The sequence below is a fragment of the Pezoporus flaviventris genome, unplaced genomic scaffold, assembly GCF_033815535.1.
Source record: "Pezoporus flaviventris isolate CSIRO_AGI_PZ_B2104156 unplaced genomic scaffold, CSIRO_AGI_Pfla_v1 ptg000078l, whole genome shotgun sequence".
Classification (NCBI taxonomy): Eukaryota; Metazoa; Chordata; class Aves; order Psittaciformes; family Psittacidae; genus Pezoporus; species Pezoporus flaviventris.
The window spans coordinates 15398477-15418087 of NW_026892626.1; the positions used below are offsets into that span (position 1 = coordinate 15398477).

A 19611-nucleotide genomic window follows, 5' to 3' on the forward strand; every position below is an offset into this window, starting at 1 on the left:
TTTTCCAGTGTTTCTTCCTATTTGTTTCACAGAGTTCACAGAATGCGAGACCACCCTTCAGAAAGATTATCCCCAGATTTTCTAGCCAGTTCATAATAAGCACTTTATCATCATAAAAAGAGACAGTCTGTTGAGACTCCATGTCCTCCTCCCTCTGTAATCTGGGGGGTAGATGATACCAGATGGGGTACGTACATCAATTGTGTATTGGAAATAAGAAGATTAGAAAAAATACTTGGGTATTGTAGCCAATGTTTACTTCAACCTTTTTTTCTGCTTATAAAAGGTGACCACAATGGAGCAGAGTAAGAAAAAAGTCATACCAGCATGGATCACAAGCAAGTCTTGCAGATGAAGGAATTTACCAGTGTCTAGGTTATTGTGCAACTGTGCTTTAGAAGAAAAACTAGAGCCCACCGCTGCTCAGAGCCCCCTGACTTCTGTGTGATTGCTTTTCAGGGTACCAGATCTCCTGGGAGGTGTATGGCAGGAATGAGTCTCGTTTTGCCCGCGTGCTACCTAACACCACGCTGGAGTACAAGATCACAGGGCTGTCATCACTCACTACCTACACCATTGAGGTGGCAGCTGTGACTGCAAAAGGGAGTGGATGGGTTACGTCTTCCACCATCTCTTCTGGTGTGCCTCCAGGTTGGTGAAACTGCATGAAACAAGTTAAAATAGGGCTGTTTGGAGGGGCTAGGGCTAGTCCGGAGGAGAGAAGCTGCGTGGAGGCATCATAGCAGCCTTCCAGTATCTGAAGGGGATCTAAAAGAATGCCAGAAAGGGACTATTCATCAGAGACTGTACTGATAGAACAAGGAATTTTAATTGGACATAAGGAAGAAATTCTTTCCTGGGAGAGTGGTGGGACACTGGAACAGGCTGCCCAAGATGGTTGTGAATGCTCCATTCTTGTCAGTGTTCAAGCCCAGATTGGGCAGAGCCTTGGTCAGCATGGTCTGGTGTGAGGTGTCCCTGCCCATGGCAGGGGGGTTGGAACCAGATGATCTTAAGGTCCTTTCCAACCCAAACCATTCTATGAATCTTCAAGTTTCTGTGTTCCAAAGATCACAAATTATTTTGATTCAGTAATAATAAAAATGGTTTTATTTATAAAGCATTGGAATTCTTTGCACCAATTTCATTTTTAGAATAGGTGAAAAAGTGAACATGGACAAACTTGCAATTTGAGATTACCGGAAAGTTTAGGCTGTTTAATACAAATACAAAAAAAGTTACAGGGGTGGCAGAAGGAATGGACAAAGTAATAAAGTGGATGCCATACAAAATCTCTTGACATTTACAAAGTAACACAAGAATGTACCTGAATCATTTGAAAAAGTGTTGCTTTGGGGGAGAAATAGAGTTTGTATATGGGAAAGGTTTTTTCATTTCTATGCTGTATAGCTTATGTCACCTATAAGAGCTCACTTGTATAAAGAAACTAAAATCTTATTTACAAGATTAGGGAGTTGTGGCCCAAGAAGGATTTGGGAGGAGGTTGTCCTGTGCTGCACTGTCTGAGTTACCATTTGGGCACCTCTAAATTCAGCCTTGTTTGCATTTTGGTTTTAACATTCTACCCTCTCCCTCAACCAGTCTAGAAAGGAAACTGAAAAGCCAATTCACGCAAACAAGCAATTTCAGTTAATGTATAGGTTATAGAAGTAGAATTTCCAAAAGTGGAGCAGTTACTGTACATCACTGAGGGTAATCCACATTTTACCTTTTCCGGTATTTTTGAACTTTTCTGTATGTCTTGAAGTATGTTTGCCTTTCTTTTCCCTAATCACAGGTAATTGTGACAAGCTGTAGACTGGATCAATGCCATGCTCCCTGTTGTTAGCCAGATAACAGCATTATCCTGCTTGGTCAGGGTTAGTTTATTGATTGTAGTTCCCACAAACTTGAACCAAGAATCAAGAAATACTGTGGGTTTGTGCAGACTTGAAGTATATGCCAAAAAGCTGTTTATTTTTTACCTGTTGCATTTGCACATAGTGCAGTATTATGAATAATTACTGATAATTGGTAAGTAATTTCCATTACTTACCAAAGCAGGTACTATTGGGAATTTATTCTAAGCAATCTATATTTAATCTCTTTGCTGGGCTTGCTTTTGCTGATAATTCAGATAATATTAAAAATGTACATACTGCTGTGAGCTTGACTGATGGGAAGGAAAAATCTGATTGAGGCCACAGATTCTTCCTTGTAGAAGGTCACCCTCTTTATCCGGAATAGAAGTGAAACAACAACAAAATCTACTTTATTCAGGCATCAGAAATGCTCTCTAAACCCCATCTTATTATAGGCTAATGTAAGTATCACAAAGTCTTCCCCATTCACTACACTAAAATTAGAGTCTTATTCTGCTGTTAATACGTCATAGTTGTCTGTACTCTTAGAGGTAAGTAAAAATTATTGTTCTTTGATTCTAGAGAAACAGAAGTACAGTGGAATTAGGTGACCTGGTGAGTGACTGGCAGATCTGGAATTGGGAAGTACCTTCCTCCCTGAGCCGCCACGCTTTGTCACTTGTGCAGCTTCTCTAAAATAGTAGTAGTAATCCTGTAGATGGGCTCTTACTTTTCTCATTTGATCTGTAAAGATGTGGTGGGTGCCCAGAGCAGCAGAAAGAGTAATGCTGTAATGGTCTACCAAATATAGTAGTAGTCTACCAAAAAGAAAAACCCCACAACTATTTGTTCTGTTGCAATTGTTACCAGGGTATTTTATATGCTGAAACACTGAACGTCAGCCTGTGTTACAGGGCCCTAGACAAAGAGCTTTTCCACACTCATTTACATTTCTATTTCTTCAGAGCTTCCAGGTCCTCCATCCAACCTGGTGATTTCCAACATCAGCCCTCGCTCTGCCACGCTTCAGTTCCGGCCAGGCTATGATGGCAAAACCACCATCTCCAAGTGGATAGTTGAAGGCCAGGTATGTCCCCGACAAAAAGCTCTTAATTAAGTTTCAGTGGAGTTAAAAAGGGTCTAATTAGTGAATTGCTGTTTGATTACAAGTTTTGTTTAACTTTGGATCAAAGCTCTTCAGTAAATGGCCTGGTGGTAGCTGTCCAGGGGGTTCTGGAAAGGTTTGAGTGTGGGGTAGCTTGAGAGGCTTAGCTGAGAAATGTCTGTGTGACAAAAGGGACATATGAATGCTGTAACCTCTGTTCAAAAGAACAAAAGAAAAATATTTGGTATTTATATATATGTGTGTGTGTGAGAGAATGCTTATCCTTTAAATAATGCATATGGATTTTTGTAAAGTAGCTTTTAAGTTCACAATAACATCAGATGCATCATAAGCAGCACCTACAGTAGAACTTCAGTCCATCCATTTACTTCAAAAAGGATTTGAAACCTGTATTTAGGTTCTGTTGGGTGTATTTTCAAACCAGATGCAAACCTGGAATTATTATCTCAGACATGCAGAGGTATAGGAAGAATTGCATTGAACAGTAAAGATACCATTGTTCATGAGACCGAGTGTATTTTTCTATCTTGTAATGAAATATACTGAGGTTTTCTGTCCAGGCTTCTATATATGAACAGGGTGAATTCTCTTCTTCATCAGCTTTAAACAGTATCCCTCTTTCTGCTGTCATTATGCCTTGGAGGAGTTACACATTCCTCATTTGTTCTCCTGACAGATGAGCTTTGCTTCTTCATTCCCACCCACAGATCTTTATAAATAATATAATCTGTTTTTAAGACCAAATGTTGGACTTCTTAAATCATCGTCACCACCTCGACATGTTGATACAATCACTTTACTTGGTAATGCGATTGTTGTGAACAAGTTGGTACATTCTGTACCATTTACATACACAATGCATATAACAGAATCAAACACTGAAATCCTGTAATATGGTGGCTTGGCACATTCTGAGAAGCATTTTTGTGATGGATAAATTGTTGTTGCTAGGAATTTGTTAATTCTGTGAGTTTCAGAGCACCACTGAAGTGAAATGAATGCTTTAAAACTGCGATAATAATTCCCATTAAGTTCATCTGCATGCTTGAAGCGTCCCAGGTACAAATAGGGGTTGAAGGATTTTTGGTGTGCAGGGAGGAACGGCGATCTTGTTCACAAACTTCACCATCATCTCATGTGTTGCTAGAAAAGTCAGGGGCTTAGTGGTTCTGATAGATCCTGGATCCAGGAGTCTTTGCTCCATCTGGGGAAGCAGCACAGCAAAATCTTTGTGGAGCCTGGGCAGTTCTTTTCACCAGCTACCCTGCAAGTTTCTGTGCACTGTACCTCGTTGGCTTTGGCATAACAAGAAATGCTGTTCCAAGTGGATTCAATTAGGCAAGCAAAAGAAAGAGTAATCTTGCTCCCGTGATTAACAAAAATCTTTTCAGATATGCAGGTAAATTGGTGGCTCCTTAAGGATATAGCAAATCTTGTTCCCAGCATGACAGCTGCATATAATCCTCTGTTCACAGCCCCTTTCTGCCAGCGCTCAAACTCTCTCTCTCTTCAAGTGGCATTTCACAGCATCCTTAGCCAGTCTAAACCAGAGCTCTGGTGTTCTGCTCCCATTCTCTCTCCTCATCCTCATCACTCTTGTAATGACTTTCTTACTCCTGCCGTCTGCACACACCAGTTCTGGTGTGATCATACCCAGAGCTGCTACAAAACTTGATCCAGCCAAGAACAAATGAGTTTCAGACAGTTCAACTCTGCACAGGCTGTGTATGATCAGAAGAGCACCATTACAGGGGGAGGAGATGAGAATATGGTAGTGGGAGCAGAGATGAGGGCAAAAATGACGTTGATCTAAGCTGCCTTGAACCTGCCTTCTGGACTTCACAAGTTTCCCTGCCTACCTTTCAAAGACATGCAAGCTTTCACAAAACAGCTGCAAGTCACACCACAGTGTTCACTTTTGCCTTTCATGTAGTTTGTTGTAAGGAGTTAATCTGTGCTGGGATGCAGTCTACTGTTGCAACACTTTTATTTTACCATAGACAACCATAACTGTTCCTCAGGACCACATTAGATAGGAGGGCAGTAGGTATACCCAAGCCACCCCAGTGTTTTCTATGAACATTGAACATGAGCATATAGGCAGGATGTTTTTCCTGCTGGGTCTTTTATTCACTGGCCTGTGTACAGCTTTTAGTAGCAGCGTTGTGTTTCATGCCTTAGCGTTAAATTAAAAGCCACTTAAGGTGTGGTTTTGCATACTATGATTTTAAAACAGGTGAAATTGCCAAGTGTTAGGATCACAATTAACTATTAAAACACTAATCTATGTGTTCTACTTTGCAATTAATCAGTCGAATTAGAGAGTAAATAATCTGTCCAAGCAGGTACAGGCACTATATCTCCAACCATTCACAAGTGTTTTGACCACTGGCCTTTCTGAAAGCTTGCAACAAGGTGCACAGTAGCTGAAAACAGCTAATAGATTGCGAAAAAGTGTGATGCAGTTTACTAAGTCCTTGTGCAGCATGACCTCTCCTGAAGGAGAGCTAGATTGATCTCGCACACAGGTCTGTTCCTTCTGCACTGTACTTCTGCTGTTGGTGGGTTCAATATAAAGCATGACCAACAAATACCTGGTACTGTCGTGCATTTATCTGGGGTCTGACTGTGTGGCCAGGTGATAGCTTTCCATTGGACATTCCTTATATACTCTGTCTTCTCTTCCGTATCTACTGGGAATACACTCTTTACTCTGAATGTCCAAGTCCTTACAGACAAATTTCAGCTATTTTATATTCACACACACAAACAGCCTGCCACTGACATGTTTTTCTTTATTCCTTTATATGGCATGAAGCTTCCTAGATAAGGGCAGGTGTAGAAAATGTTTCAAGTATTCCATTTTGGCTAAGTGCCATTTCTGAAGTCTGATACTTCATGAACAATTTGTATGAAAAACACAGCTGGGAATTGCAGATGACGTGAAATTTTGTACATCTGGCCTTGGCTTCTGCTTTTTGTGCTGGGGTGTAAATTCACAGAGGCCACTGTGGAGCTAATTCTCAATTATGTCAGTGAGCATGAGGAGAGAACCAGGTCTTTAAGATTTTAGGCTGGTAGATACCGAAGTATCAAGCTTTAAAAAAATCCTGTGTCTGTGTTTCCACTGAAGCTGCATTTTGTACTTCTGAAGGGATTTCTTGAACATTAGGCTGGGTTTTTTTCCATCTTTCAATCTAGACTCAGAGGAGTGGAGGAAACTGGATTTCCAGAGGGCTAAAAAAATGTACGAATGCTATTTAAAGAAGATTTCTAACATTATTTTTCCATTACATACGGTATAATTTAAAGAGAGGAGGGTGTAATGTAATATAAAGGTTCTGCTGAGACTTATTCAGAGGGACCAGCAGCAACTGTCTTGTGGCATTGACACTCACGGGTAATATGTAGATCCCCAAAGAATTCCAGTAAATCCTTCCAATCATCTTGTACTCTCAGATGCAGTTAGACTATATATTGCTGATATTTTTTCTGGCAATTTTCAGCCAAGCATGACTATGAATCCCTGCTGCTGTTCATGTGGTTTCATGTTTGTAGTCTCTGTCTGCTGCAATCCAGTTTCAGCTTATTCTTTGCACACTGGATTTTTCCTGGGGTTTTGTCAGGAGAAGTGCGTAAGTGACATCATGAGTGCCCCTTGGTGGGCGGGGGCACAAGTCCACAGCTTGGGTCTTTCCAGTGGCTGATTAGAAAAGCTGGGCTAACTTCTGAGTTTGGTGTGGGTTTTGGTGATTAATGCTACTGTGCAGACAGCAGATGACCTGTGGAATGGCTGAAGGCCTCTTAGGAAGAGTTATTGCAAGTCATAAAGCCATGAATATATGCACTAATATGGAGTGGTTTTGCTTAAAGCCTTTCTGCTGATTTTAGGGAGGTTTTGTATGAATATCATGGTGAGCAGAAGCAGAGTTTCAGCATAGTAAAACCTTTAAAGTATTATCACTGTATTTGCTTGTAAAGCTGTGAGCTGGGAAAGACGTTGTAACTTTAACCATGAATTGATTTGGTTTTGTGGGTTAAGTCAGTGACCCGAACAGGCTTCATCCATTGTACAAGGTGATGTCTCTTGCTGTGTCTTGTTTTACTTTGGACCTGATAAATAAAGTGTCTGAAACTCTTGACAATTTTATGCCTTCGCCAATCTTTAAATCAAAAATGGCTGAATCGATTTAAGGATATTGTAAGTTAAAAAATGGCACCCAGGCTGACACCCTGTGAACCGGATTTCTCCCAGAGTAGCTTCAGACTGTGAGTTATGGACCTCTAAAATGAAAACTGTGACATATCTTGAACTATAGTAGAACACAGGGTACTTCTATAATGTACAGAAACACTGTGTTTTCCTTTCCTGCAGTTAGTACTTCATAACTGGTCAAAATTTTGGAAGCATTACAGTCTTGTACAAAATATCATAGCAAATGAATTTTTCACTCCGAATTCTAATTATTTTGGGTTTCTTTTAAGTCACATGTCTGCAGTTTTGCTCATCTAGTGCATTCCATCAGAAAACATTGAGTTGCTTTATAAAATGTGTACTGTTTTCCTTTTTGGAGAAGCTAATGCAGGGAGAAGGGTTCTGCCATCACTCCCAGGGTTGTTTTATACTGCCTCATTTCCGTAATAGTAAATGAATATGCCCTTTTATTGAATGTAATGCCCTGAGAGATGGGAATGGATATGTGCTAACTTGCGGTGGCTGATCATTATGAAGAGTTATATGAAGTGTCATAGTGGACATAGGTGTTTACATTGTGGCAGTCCTGGCGCCTCCTGGGGATTGTGGCCCTATCCTACAGAGAACTGTGGAGATGCAGAGTACATTTCTGAAGGAGTTTTAATGCCAAGAGTAACAGAAAAGCAGTTGGTGTTCTCATCTGCCTCCAAAACCAACGCACACATGTGCATCTCTCAACAAACATGATCCTCTTGTGAAGTCTGCGTACAGTGTTATCCAAAAAACAGTTCCAAGGAAGAAGCCTCTGACTTTATTCTATGCAGAGCAGCTCACAGTGGACTCTCTTGCCCCTCAGAGGACTCTTTTATCTTTACCACTGCCCATAGTTCTTTTTGCCCCATGGGAATCCCTTTGTACTCGGATTCTTGAAACTGATATGTTTCCTCTGATCTGACATCAGAGTGTTTCAGCAGAAATAATTTCCTTTTGATTGAAGAGCCTGAAATTGGAATCTACTATAGATCTCGTGGAAGTTAAAAATACGGAAGTCCATCACTGAAAGTTCTTTTCTAAGACTCATTTCTCAGATTATTGCTATAAATTAAACTGATTTTGAGTAACATTGACCTGGATTTGCTTGGCTGTACAAGGCAGAGGTCATGCATAAGTCCCCAGGCTGTTCACCAAGCTGCTCTACATTCACCCTTTAATCCTCCCCACACAATTGGCACTCTCTTAAAAGATACTGCTGATTTCAGTATGAGATCTAACCTGCTGAGTTAGTTTCCCAAATGCTGGCACCAGATCCTGGGAACATTACAAGGTATTATTCTAACTAAAGCAAGTTCCTAGTATGTTTTTCTTAAGGTCTTTTGCTGAGTCACAGAACTATACGTGTGGTTGATTGTTTTGCTGCCTCTCCATCACTATGATTTGGCAGAAAATGAGTCTGAAAGTGGTTAATGGGCACTGTCAGCACTGATGCTTTGCCCCAGGGTCTCCCACCTCCCGGTACAGGTGGTGGCCACCAGAGCTTAGGAACAGCCAAATGTGATGGGCGTGGTTGGCATCTGCCGTTTCCTCAGTAGGCTGCACCCATCGTTCCTAGAGCATTCACAACCAGAAAGCTCTCTCATGGAATAGCTTTTGAGGGGTTTGCCATAGTCCTGGGCACATGGCAGCTTTTGCTGCTTCTCAGTCAGTAAAAAAACCTTAATCTTTCCACCTTCGCAGCCAGCTGGTAAATGTCTAGCTGCAGAGCAGGCAGGGTGGGATGGGAGTTTGGACACCTCTCAAGCTTGAGTCGATGTCAATTGTTCACAGCCCTGTGGGGCTCTGGGTCTGCACCATGTGGTCCTTAATGGGTATTAATGACCTGCCTGCTGCTGCATGACAATTGAAACCTGCAGTCTTTTTTTTTTTTCATTTCTTTTTTTTGATTTTTGCTATGCAAGAAATACTTTAATAAGCTCTTACTGTTCTTAGAATACAAAAGGACAGCTACCTCACTACTGGAGATTATTTGCTGCCTCCAAAGCACTGCGGATTGTTGCTATAGAATTACTGCAGCACTTCAAGGTGATGTTGTTAAGAGCAAGGAGTTTTGCAAAAATAAGCATTTACTACAGACATTTTAAAGTATTAATCAAAAACTCCATCAATAAAAAGTGTTTTCTGTTTCCCTCACTGAGATCAGCTGTCACTTCCTTTCTTTGTTCAGATAGGGTGTTTTGAAAAATGCTCTTTATCATCTCTCTGTTCTCTGGGTTCAGTTTAGGGCTGTTCTGTTTCACCGTGCAGACCTGTCTCAAATCTACTAAAACTTATGGAGTTCAGTTGGGACTGGGGATTTTGAAAGGCTCATAATCTTCACTCACATCTATTCTATATGTTGTTTGGTGCGTGGCAATGTCCTTTGTAACCAAGAAGACTGAAAGGCCCATCCAGACCTGTGCAACCACATCCCTTCATGAAAGCAGTCCTTTGCTAGAAGATCACAGAGGCTTCTTTTCACAGTGCAATGCAGAACTTATTTCTTTGACCTAATTTTCCTTGTGTCATTTCTTCATGCACAAACATAAATATGTAGCACATCAAGTCCTGGGTGAGCAAAGAACTAAAACATCTATAAATAAATCAGGCTGCTTCTCCTGAAGGGGAAAATAAAAAGAGTGAATGAAACCTAATTTTTGTTTCTAAGTACTTGGTCTATGTTGGCTATTGAGTGCTTTGACAGCGTCTATGGCTGTAACCAGTATTCAGAACTCGTAAGGCATCTGTTTAAAAAAGATTAAAGGAAATAGCTCTTTACACAGTGGGTTGTGAGCTTCTGGATTTGTTGCCACAGCAGTCTGTGGGAGCAGATAGTGTCACTAGGTTGAAAAAGGATTAGGCATCTTCAGGGATAATAATAAGTCTGTAAATAGATGCTAAAGAGAATAGCTGTCTATGTACCCTCTGATATCCCTCAGTCCATGATTGTGGATACTGGAGTAGGGAGAAGGAATTGCACCACAGGTACTGCCCTTTGTACTATGGTTGAAGCACCAGAGAAAATGTACATAGTGCTAGGGAATTCTGTTGGTGAGTGTTTTTGAGGATCCCCTGTGTTTCAGCATTTATGAATCTCCAAAGCCCAGCCTCTACCACATCTCTTCTGTCTCCTCCACAGCCCTGCTTACTGATGCTGCCATAGTCCAGGGTCCTGAGTCAGACTCTGATCTTCATATCATGCCTTATTGACTTCCTTTTAAGTCCCAATTCAGCTTCATTTTTCCTCTAGAAAGCTGTATGGAAAGTAATGCTCCCAATTCTCATCACCATTTTGTCCCTTTTAACACTGCCGTAGCTGAGGGACTGTGTTGGGCAACATGTTGTGATTAATTAATACAAAGGATTGCATATGGAAAAATCTTGTCTAAGTGCAGACCAGCAGATAAGGATAAAACACTTTTGTTCTTTGACTTTGTTCTTCTCTCTCGATCTTCATTTCTGTGGCATTTTGCCTCCATTGAGACTTGGTTAGTATGCATCAGTTCCTGCAAGTTATTAGCAAGGCTATTTTTCATTTCCTTATATCACTACTCAATACTTTTGTATTGTGCCAGTGAGATTGAACAGGGTATTAGTGCTTCCACAGTGGTTTTTTGGAATAGGTCTTATCAGAGGATCCCAGTGAAGTCCCAGCAGGTACAAGGAAATTAGGCTGTAAATAGCTAGTTCCTTGTCATATAAAAATTACTATTAATTAGATAATATGCCTTTAAAAGCATTTGTCCTTCCACTGCTTTGATGGCACACCTTCTAAAAGAGGTTATATATATAATATATATATTATATATATAATCATTTATCTGTATTTATTCTGCTTTGTGTTCCTTCTGACTTTCCATGTACAGGTTGGTGTACTGGGTGATGAAGAAGAGTGGGTGAGCCTTCGTGAGGTTGAGAATGAACCTGATGCTCAGATGCTAGAGGTACCAAACCTTACTCCTTACACTCATTACAGGTAAGAACAGCAGGTAATTAGCTGCAGCATGAAAAAAATTAGTAAATAGCAGCATGGAACAGCTTTCCTAATCAGAAACATCTGGTTGTGGTTTATATTCTAAACAAAAGGGAAAAGCTTTCCTGTTTTCATAGTTTATACTTAAAATTACTCGCTTAATATTGTTAATTGCAATTTACATACAATACATTTCATAACTTTAAAAGGAAATCCAAGTGCACAGTGAAATGCTTTTAAGGATAACTGATATCCTCTGGCTTCCCTCATCTAAGGGGTTACACACCAGCATAACATCCGTCAGTGACAAATCAATTGTGGTTAAACTGATGCAAACTTGTGATTACATATTTACATCGGTTTAAACGTCATTTTATTGATTTAGCTTGATTTGATAACATCAGTTAGATGAAACCTTTGTTTATAAGAATTTACCAACTTAAGCTAAATAGATATATGCAGTGCTTAATCTGATTCAAGTGAATTTACATTACGGGTGCACCCCAGTTAAACAAGATTGATTTCTAAATCAATTAAATTCAAGTGATATGTTGCTTTAATATAGACAAGATTTGAGTATTTGAGTGACTTAATCCCAATGGAAAATACGTTCAGGAAATAGTTTCATGAAATATCATGAAATAATGTGAAGGCTGGGGTTGCAAGGAGGCAAGTGTTACATCAGCTTACTAGAAACTTGCCCATTTTGTGCTGGTTGTAGCGCCTTTTAGCTTGCCAGTGTGATGTGAGCTAGTACTAGGTGCAACCAAGTAAAGCTCATATGATTTACAACTAATTCAGTGCTGGTACACTAATTTCTTCCCTTTGTCAGCAGCATAGAATATTAAATTTCTCACAGACTCTCCATTGAAGTGGTTTTAAACCCCATCTTCAAGAGCTAAACATTTTACTGAAAGCTCTTTGAAAGTTTTTGAGTGTGAGCAGAGATTTCTGGTGCAGAGGTTTCGAAAAATGATCTTCAGGTTGAGAAGATTTTCTTCTCATAAAGGTGGATCCTTAAAGCTGAAAAGGCAGAGGTGAATAGTAAAGTGCAGTCGTACCAGAATTCAGCAGTCAGTGTCCATGCAAAATAAGCCAGACTTGCACATCTAGCAGGTGATGGAGAAATGTTTTTGGGATAAAAAAATAATGAGGAAGTATATGAGGCATTCAGAGTGGTTGGGTTTTTATATTCTTAAATTTCTTGGTTTATTTTACTGCTAAATGCCATTTCTGTCTTGTATCCATTGAATTCTGGAGTGATCTCAGTTATGCTGGGAGCTTTCACACTTCCAGTTCTCTGATTCTTTTCATCATTAATCAGCTCCTTGAATTTTCCTGTGTTTTTTTTTTTTCCCTCAGCTATGACCTTATTTTGTTTCCTTTCAGTGTAGGGCAATTTTATATAATAGTTTGAAACCTAGAAAGTTGTTGCCAAATGGATTTGTTGTCTTCTGGTCAACTTCAGTCATTGCCTACTGAGCAAATACATCATGAGCGCTAATTCTCAGACCACGTCTTTATCAACCAGCTTCTTTTCTATATATGGTGCCAGTGTTTGAGAGTGATCTATAACAAACAGTATTTTTTAATGTGTTTCCTTTAATGCATTTTATAGGGAGATCAGAGCAGATAAATAAACACTGTGATGTTGACTAACTCACCCTTTTCCCAAGCTTAGTCATTAGGTCCCAAACTGCTGTGCTTAGTATGAACAGGTTAAATATGTATGTACAAGTGCTGGATACCTGTCATTGCTTATGATGGATAGGAGTATCTGAAATACACAGCACGTCTTAATTATTTTGTGCTTCCTAACAAAAAGATTTCCCTAAATCTTTTGTGACCCAGTAGGAATTTCTGTTGCAGAAAAGATCATTTCAAGCAGACAGGGTATTTTTTTAAAGGCACATACCCATATTAACTAACTTAATCTTTCCCGTGCAGGAAGGATGAAAATGCAGCACAGGGATAAATCAGCTTCTTTCAAGCAGTAATTGAGGGGAAATGTTATCACTAGTATATTTTTTATATTGACAGGGAATGAGAATATCTGAAGTTTGATATTTTAATACCTTTCTGAATGTATTGTACAAGCATTGCAAGAGAAAATCACTTACCGCTAGCATAAGCTCATCAGGCTTGGTATAATTAACATAAATTTCTCACACAAATACTGACGTTTCTAATAGACCTCCAGCTAATCTCATTTTCATTTTTTTCAATACCTGAGAGGATCTGAAAGCAGTTACCATAAAGCATTCAGCAGTGAATACAAAGGGGACCAGTGCGCAACGACCTTTGTGGAATATTTAGAAAGACCTAATTTGTACTTTTCCATCTTTTTTTTTTCTGATTCTGGATAGAGAGGTACCATTCACTGAGCTGTTACAACGTGCACTGCATCTTTCCTCCGCTCCAGGTTCCGGATGAGGCAGGTGAACGTGGTGGGCCCCAGCCCACTGAGCCAGCCCTCCCGTGTCATCCAGACACTGCAGGCCCCACCAGACGTGGCCCCTGGGAGCGTCACCGCGCGCACAGCCAGCGAGACCAGCCTCCGGCTGCGATGGGTGGTGAGCTGGGCAGGGGAACGGGGCAGAGGGGAGCCAGGGACTGGTGCTTGGGATGTGGCCACTTCCCCAGGGGTCAGGCCAGTGCTCCAGAATGCCTTTTCCTTGTGTTCAGCAGAAGGAGTAAGAGCAAGATTATTTCCTTTTCAGAATAGTCGGAAATCTGAGACTTACCTTAAGTGCTTTATTAATCACAGAAATTGCATACTGCCCCTATTCTGCCACTTCATCAGAGGATATACTCTTCCAGTACCTAAAGAGGCCAACAAGAAAGCTGGAGAGGGATTTTTTGTTTTAAAGGGCGTGTAGTGACAGGACAAAGGGAAATGGTTTCAAACTGAAAGAGGGGAGATGTAGATTAGACATTTGGAAGCTCTTCACTATGAGGGTGGTGAGGCACTGGCACAGGGTGCCCAGAGAAGCTGTGACTGTCCCATCCCTGGCAGTGTTTGTGTTTGGACAGGGCTTGGAGCAAGCTGCTCTAGTGGAAGGTGTCCCTGCCCATGGCAGGGGGTTGGAACTGGATGGTCTTTAAGGTCTCTTCCAACTCAAACCATTCTGAATCTATGAATATATGCCTGTGTGTAAAACCTTGGCTTTTGAGAGTCTAGTAGCACGGTCTGGGTCAACGTGTGGGACAGGAATATAACACTTGAGCCAATTTGCAGTTTTCTAGGGCTCAGTTGTTTGTACAAAACAGAAGGTACACACCAGCCATTGGCAATCATCCTGCAGATACTGAGCTAACAGTTCCAAGGCAGCACATTACACTCCTGTAGGAATATTATATTTATGTGAAAAGGTGTGGAGTTATGTGATAAAATATAGAAAGAAATGATTAATTGGGAAGTTGCAGTGATTGCTGATATTGTTATCCCCCTTTGACTGTCTCAGTTGCCTGCAGAGTTGCTGCACTGGGATTTACTTGGCAATTAACCTGCTCCAGAATGGTTTTTCTTCTCCCCTGTTAGGCAGAATTTTCCACTGGGGTTACTATAGTGTGAAGTTGATGAAGCACAGGTTTTCTTTTGCCCAAATGTTAGCTTTTCCATGCATAAACTCATCATGGCTGGAAGTCAAGAAAATCAGGCTTAAAAACAAGAGGTTTTTTTTCCTGTCAGAGAGGAATAATTGCAGTTTTTCAGAGGGACACTCTACTTATATCTCAACCTTGAAAACTCGAAGGTGTCACCTCGCTATCCATAGTAAAGCTGTTGCAGTTCATTGGAGAAGACCCACATCACTCACTTGTGGCTTTACCGTGTGAACAACATGCCCACATCATTAAAACTTTGGTACTATCCAGACCTACATATTTCCCATCAAAATTCACTTAAGGTTGTTTTAAGACACTTCAAAACATTTTTAGGATTATATTTCCTTTCTGTGCTACCTAGAAGCCTGTTTTTCGTGAGTCAGACTGTGCAGTGTTCAGGAGGAGCAACAGCCACAGCTAAAAATGACCTCATACACCTTTTTTATGCTTAATAATATCAGTATTTGAAAGTGCTTAATATCTTCTTTTATTCAAGACCCTCCAGTGAATCTGTGTACCCCTGGGAGCTGGGAATTCCTTCCTTTGTGAAGAATAGAATCATAGAATAGTTAGGGTTGGAAAGGACCTTAAGATCATCCAGTTCCAACCCCCCTGCCGTGGGCAGGGACGCCTTACGCTAAATCATATCACCCAAGGCCTTGTCCAACCTGGTCTTGAACACTGCCAGGGATGGAGTGTTCACAGCCTCCCTGGGCAACCCATTCCAGTGCCTCAGCACCCTAGCAGGAAAGAATTTCCTTCTTATATCCAATCTAAACTTCCCCTGTTTAAGTTTTAACCCGTTACCCCTTGTCCTATTACTACAGTCTCTAATGAAGAGTCCCTTTCCAGCATCCCTATAGGCTCCTTTCAGATACTGGAAGGCTGCTATGAGGTCTCCACGCAGCCTTCTCTTCTCCAGGCTGAACAGCCCCAGCTTCCTCAGCCTGTCTTCATATGGGATAAGGGTCACATTTCTAGCCCTGCTTACCTGCGGGATAGTCTTCTAAGCTGTGAAATGTTAATGTGTATCAAACCTTTCCCATGACACAGAACTGAATCTCAGCCATCCATGGCATCACATAGTTTAACAGGGGAAAAACTCTAAACTTCATGAAGTAGGCTAATTATTTCACATTTTAATCTCTGAAATTGCTTGGGGAGTTTAGAATACCAGAAGAAATCTCTGCTGATAAATGAGTAGGCAGAGAATCAGTAAAAACTCTACGATAAATGAATTTGTCACATGCTTCAGCAATTTATCATTCATTTCCATAATTAATCACAAAGCTCTGAAATACATTGTATTCATATCATCTCTGTTGCTACACCCACTGCAATGGCATATGTGTTTGGTAAAAATAAGGAAAAAATTGAAAAGAGAATTTCAAGCAACACAGAAATTTGGAGATCATGAAACATAAAGAAAACAGAAAATCAACCTCTTGATCTTTTTGGCTTTCCTATAGTCTTATATGAATTCAGGCAGCCTCGGTATATAGTTTGGAAAGCCCTGGAAGTGTGGTCTCTATAGGAATATTGTCCTTTTCTTTGTTGTTTGCCAGCCCCTCCCTGACACACAGTATAATGGCAATCCAGAGTCAGTGGGGTACAGGATAAAGTTCTGGCGTGTGGATGTGCAGTCTCCCGCCCTGATGAAGGTTATTAATGACCGCTTGGAAAGAGAGTGCACAATTGAAGATCTGGAGGAGTGGACAGAATATGAACTGCAGATCCAGGCTTTCAATGCCATTGGGGCAGGACCATGGAGCGAAGTAGTGAGAGGTCGTACACGGGAGTCTGGTAAGTCAAAGCACTGTAGCTGCTATGAAGGGCACATCTGAACTTCAGTGTTTTCTGTCCTTTTGTTCTTGATTGTTTGGTTGGTTTCGGGTGGGGTTTTTCGCTTGTTGATCCATTAAATCTAAAATGAAAGGAAAAGAATCAATCTCTAGTTGCACTGAAGGCAAAAAGACATATAGACATTTGAGGGTGTTATTTATTTCTTTTATTCCTACCCTGCTTTATTGCATAAACCTGCAGGTTATGTATTTAAAGCAAACAAAACAACCTCTCCCCATTCCTGCCCTCATTTGGCAGCAGTACAGGCAACACAAAGAGAACCTTGTCTGGCTGAGGAGGTCTCTCACACTTCCTCTCCCTCCTCACTGCACTGTTGTCCCTCATTCTCCACCTTTCCCTGTCTGCTTCCAGGCTCAGGAGGATTTTCTTGCAGTTGTGATTATCTGAAATTTAATTTCAAGCACCCAGTAGCTCTAAAATGGCACAAGTTCTTTTAGAGAGCTGAAATAAAATCATTATCTAGCTGAAATAAAATTATTATCTGAGCTTTTGATAGCACATTTTCAAAACTGCCTTCTCAAATTGTGTGTACAAGGCTATATAGACATAACCTGCATATAGACCTAGAGCACAAGTACTGTCTTGTCTTGCTGAATTATCCATACTAGCATAGAGACTTCAAATATCAGAAGCAAACTCTCAGTCTCAGAGAACAGTAAATTATTGTTAGCTTAGTAGCAACAGTAAAGACAGATCTTGAGAAGCTGCTCTCCAGCTGTTAACTTCCACAAAACCTATTTCCAAACCTACCCTACATGCACCTGATAGATTAAAATTTATATTGCAAGGGAATAACAAAGTGGATGACATATATGGTTTAAAAGTTTAATCATAAAAACTTATAGTGAGCTTTAGTTATGCCAGGTTCAACACTGTTACTTGTTCTTACTATTTTTCCCCATTTTTCTTCCTGAAATGTGTTTTGGAATTTAATCCTGTGCATACCCTACAGTCATAGATACATGTATATGCATGTCTGTGAACTCTGTACCACGCAGCCTTACCTGGTGGGAAGTGTGAACCCACTGCACACAGCAGGATTTGGTCTGCTGGTGCAGATAACTACCCTTTGAACTAGCTGAGAAGAAGTCTAAACAAAATCTCCCCCCCTCCATTAAAGTGTTGCTTTTTGGGAAGTAGTAATTGAAAAGCTATTGCCAGAGGTATTCTAAACAAGGCATGCTTGTGCTGGAGTTAGAGATAGCGTGACCCAGACAGAATAGTTTTGAAGTGTTCAGTATTATAATAAGAAGATATCGCATTCTCCACTTTCTCCTTTCCACTGTTCTTCAAACAATTCTTTTGAAATGTAGTAAACACTAAGATTAAGTCATTTCATAAAACCTTAGGTTTATAGTGCTGTTGCTGAGCATCTGAAGATCAGAGGTTACATGTGTATTTGGCATTTCCTCTAGCAGTATTAAAAGAAGGCTGACTTGAAACTGATAGGAGGCACACAGAAATCGGGATCAAAATAACACAAAGCTGTGATCTAGGCCATAAAGACTCATTTATTTTTTTCCATGTGTTTTCTTTGATACTAACATCTGATTTCTTGAATAGAGCAAGTCAGGGCTCAGGCTTGGCTGTATCTTCTTAGATTTAGAATATAGAAGAAGCACTGGCATAGCAGCAAGCTGCATGGGAGAAGTTCAGAGAATCTGCAGTTAACCTGTATGGAATCAAATGGGGTTAAAATGCAAATAAAAAATATCTAAAGTCAGAGAGAAAGGTCAAAGCACTTTTAGGTCTGTCTTCTGAACTATAAGAACAATTCTCTGTATCACGTATGTTTTCTAAGTGCTTTAAAAGCAGATGGCTTAAGTATTTCTTTCTCCATTTTATAGACAGAATCTTAGGGTTCCCTGGTGCAGATTGTAAACATCCCTCACAGCTGGCCAGAGGTGCCTTGGCCAGGATTATTCATTGGCAGAACTCATGGTTCTGTATTTTACACTGTCCAAAGAGCCTAAGTTAGAGTCCAGGCACTAAATCAGCTCATTGCATCTAATGACAGTGCAGCCACTGGAGTCCAAACCCTTTATTGAAAATAAAGCTGTACTTGAGCACTCCTGTTTGTTCTGGGATATGTGGTCCTATCACTAATAGCTGAGCACCCATGCTAACAGTAAAGGAGCAGCATGCCCTTACAGGTACTCTCTGGTTTGTGAAGCTTTTGCATATAAAACAAATTGAAACTAAAGGAGCTATGAGAAAATAAACAATGCTGGAGGTTTTGGTAATCCAGGCTTGAAAAACAGTTGGAAAACCCTAAAATGAAAATCTAGGATAAGAGTTGCAAGCAGCTGAAGATGGAGGGGGATGAATTAGGATTCTTAAACAGGACAGGTTTTATCAATCCAGAATGTTTTATAACGCTAGAAATTAAATAGCTCATTAAATTTTACAGTATAAAATAACTGCAGAGGAACAAGCTCAGTTTCTGCTCAATAACTGACATTGTTAGTAGGTACAGTATAGAGAAAGCAAAAAAACACTAAGCCCTCTAATATATTAGAATAACCTTGACAGGGCTGCTTCCTTTTAGGTACAAACCCTCTTATTTTCAAACAGTTCATCTCAAATACACCTAACCAGTGCTGTAATATTTTTTTGGCTTCTAGTATTCATCTATATAAATGTGTATACACTTGCCTTACAAAAAGCACCTACTATACAAGCATGGTCACATATCCATGGCAAGGATCAATCTCTGGATTTTTCAGCGGCTGACCTTCATGGAGCAGTTACTTTGGTGTGATAAAGCATTGCTTGGTAATTCAAATGTGCTCCAATGTCACTGTGGGGATTTGTCAGTTTATACAAGCAGTGAATTTGGCCTGTGGTAGCTAATTTTATAGGCAAAATGGTTGTGTACTGCAGCTCTGCTGCTTTTGCCATGAACTTTGCTCTAAATTTGCACTTCTTAATTGACATCAGATGTACAATATGC

At 40.4% G+C, this 19611-nt stretch overlaps 1 protein-coding gene across 1 annotated transcript in view; it reads left to right on the forward strand.

Moving 5' to 3' along the window:
- Nucleotides 1-19611, forward strand: part of SDK1 (sidekick cell adhesion molecule 1) — a 418839-nt gene that overhangs the window by 319291 nt on the left and 79937 nt on the right. Inside the window, exons 22-26 of the mRNA XM_061473901.1 lie at nt 460-651; nt 2828-2949; nt 11083-11192; nt 13612-13762; nt 16361-16598. Of these exons, the coding sequence (XP_061329885.1) occupies nt 460-651; nt 2828-2949; nt 11083-11192; nt 13612-13762; nt 16361-16598 (813 nt within the window). The remainder of the gene's footprint in view (nt 1-459; nt 652-2827; nt 2950-11082; nt 11193-13611; nt 13763-16360; nt 16599-19611) is intronic.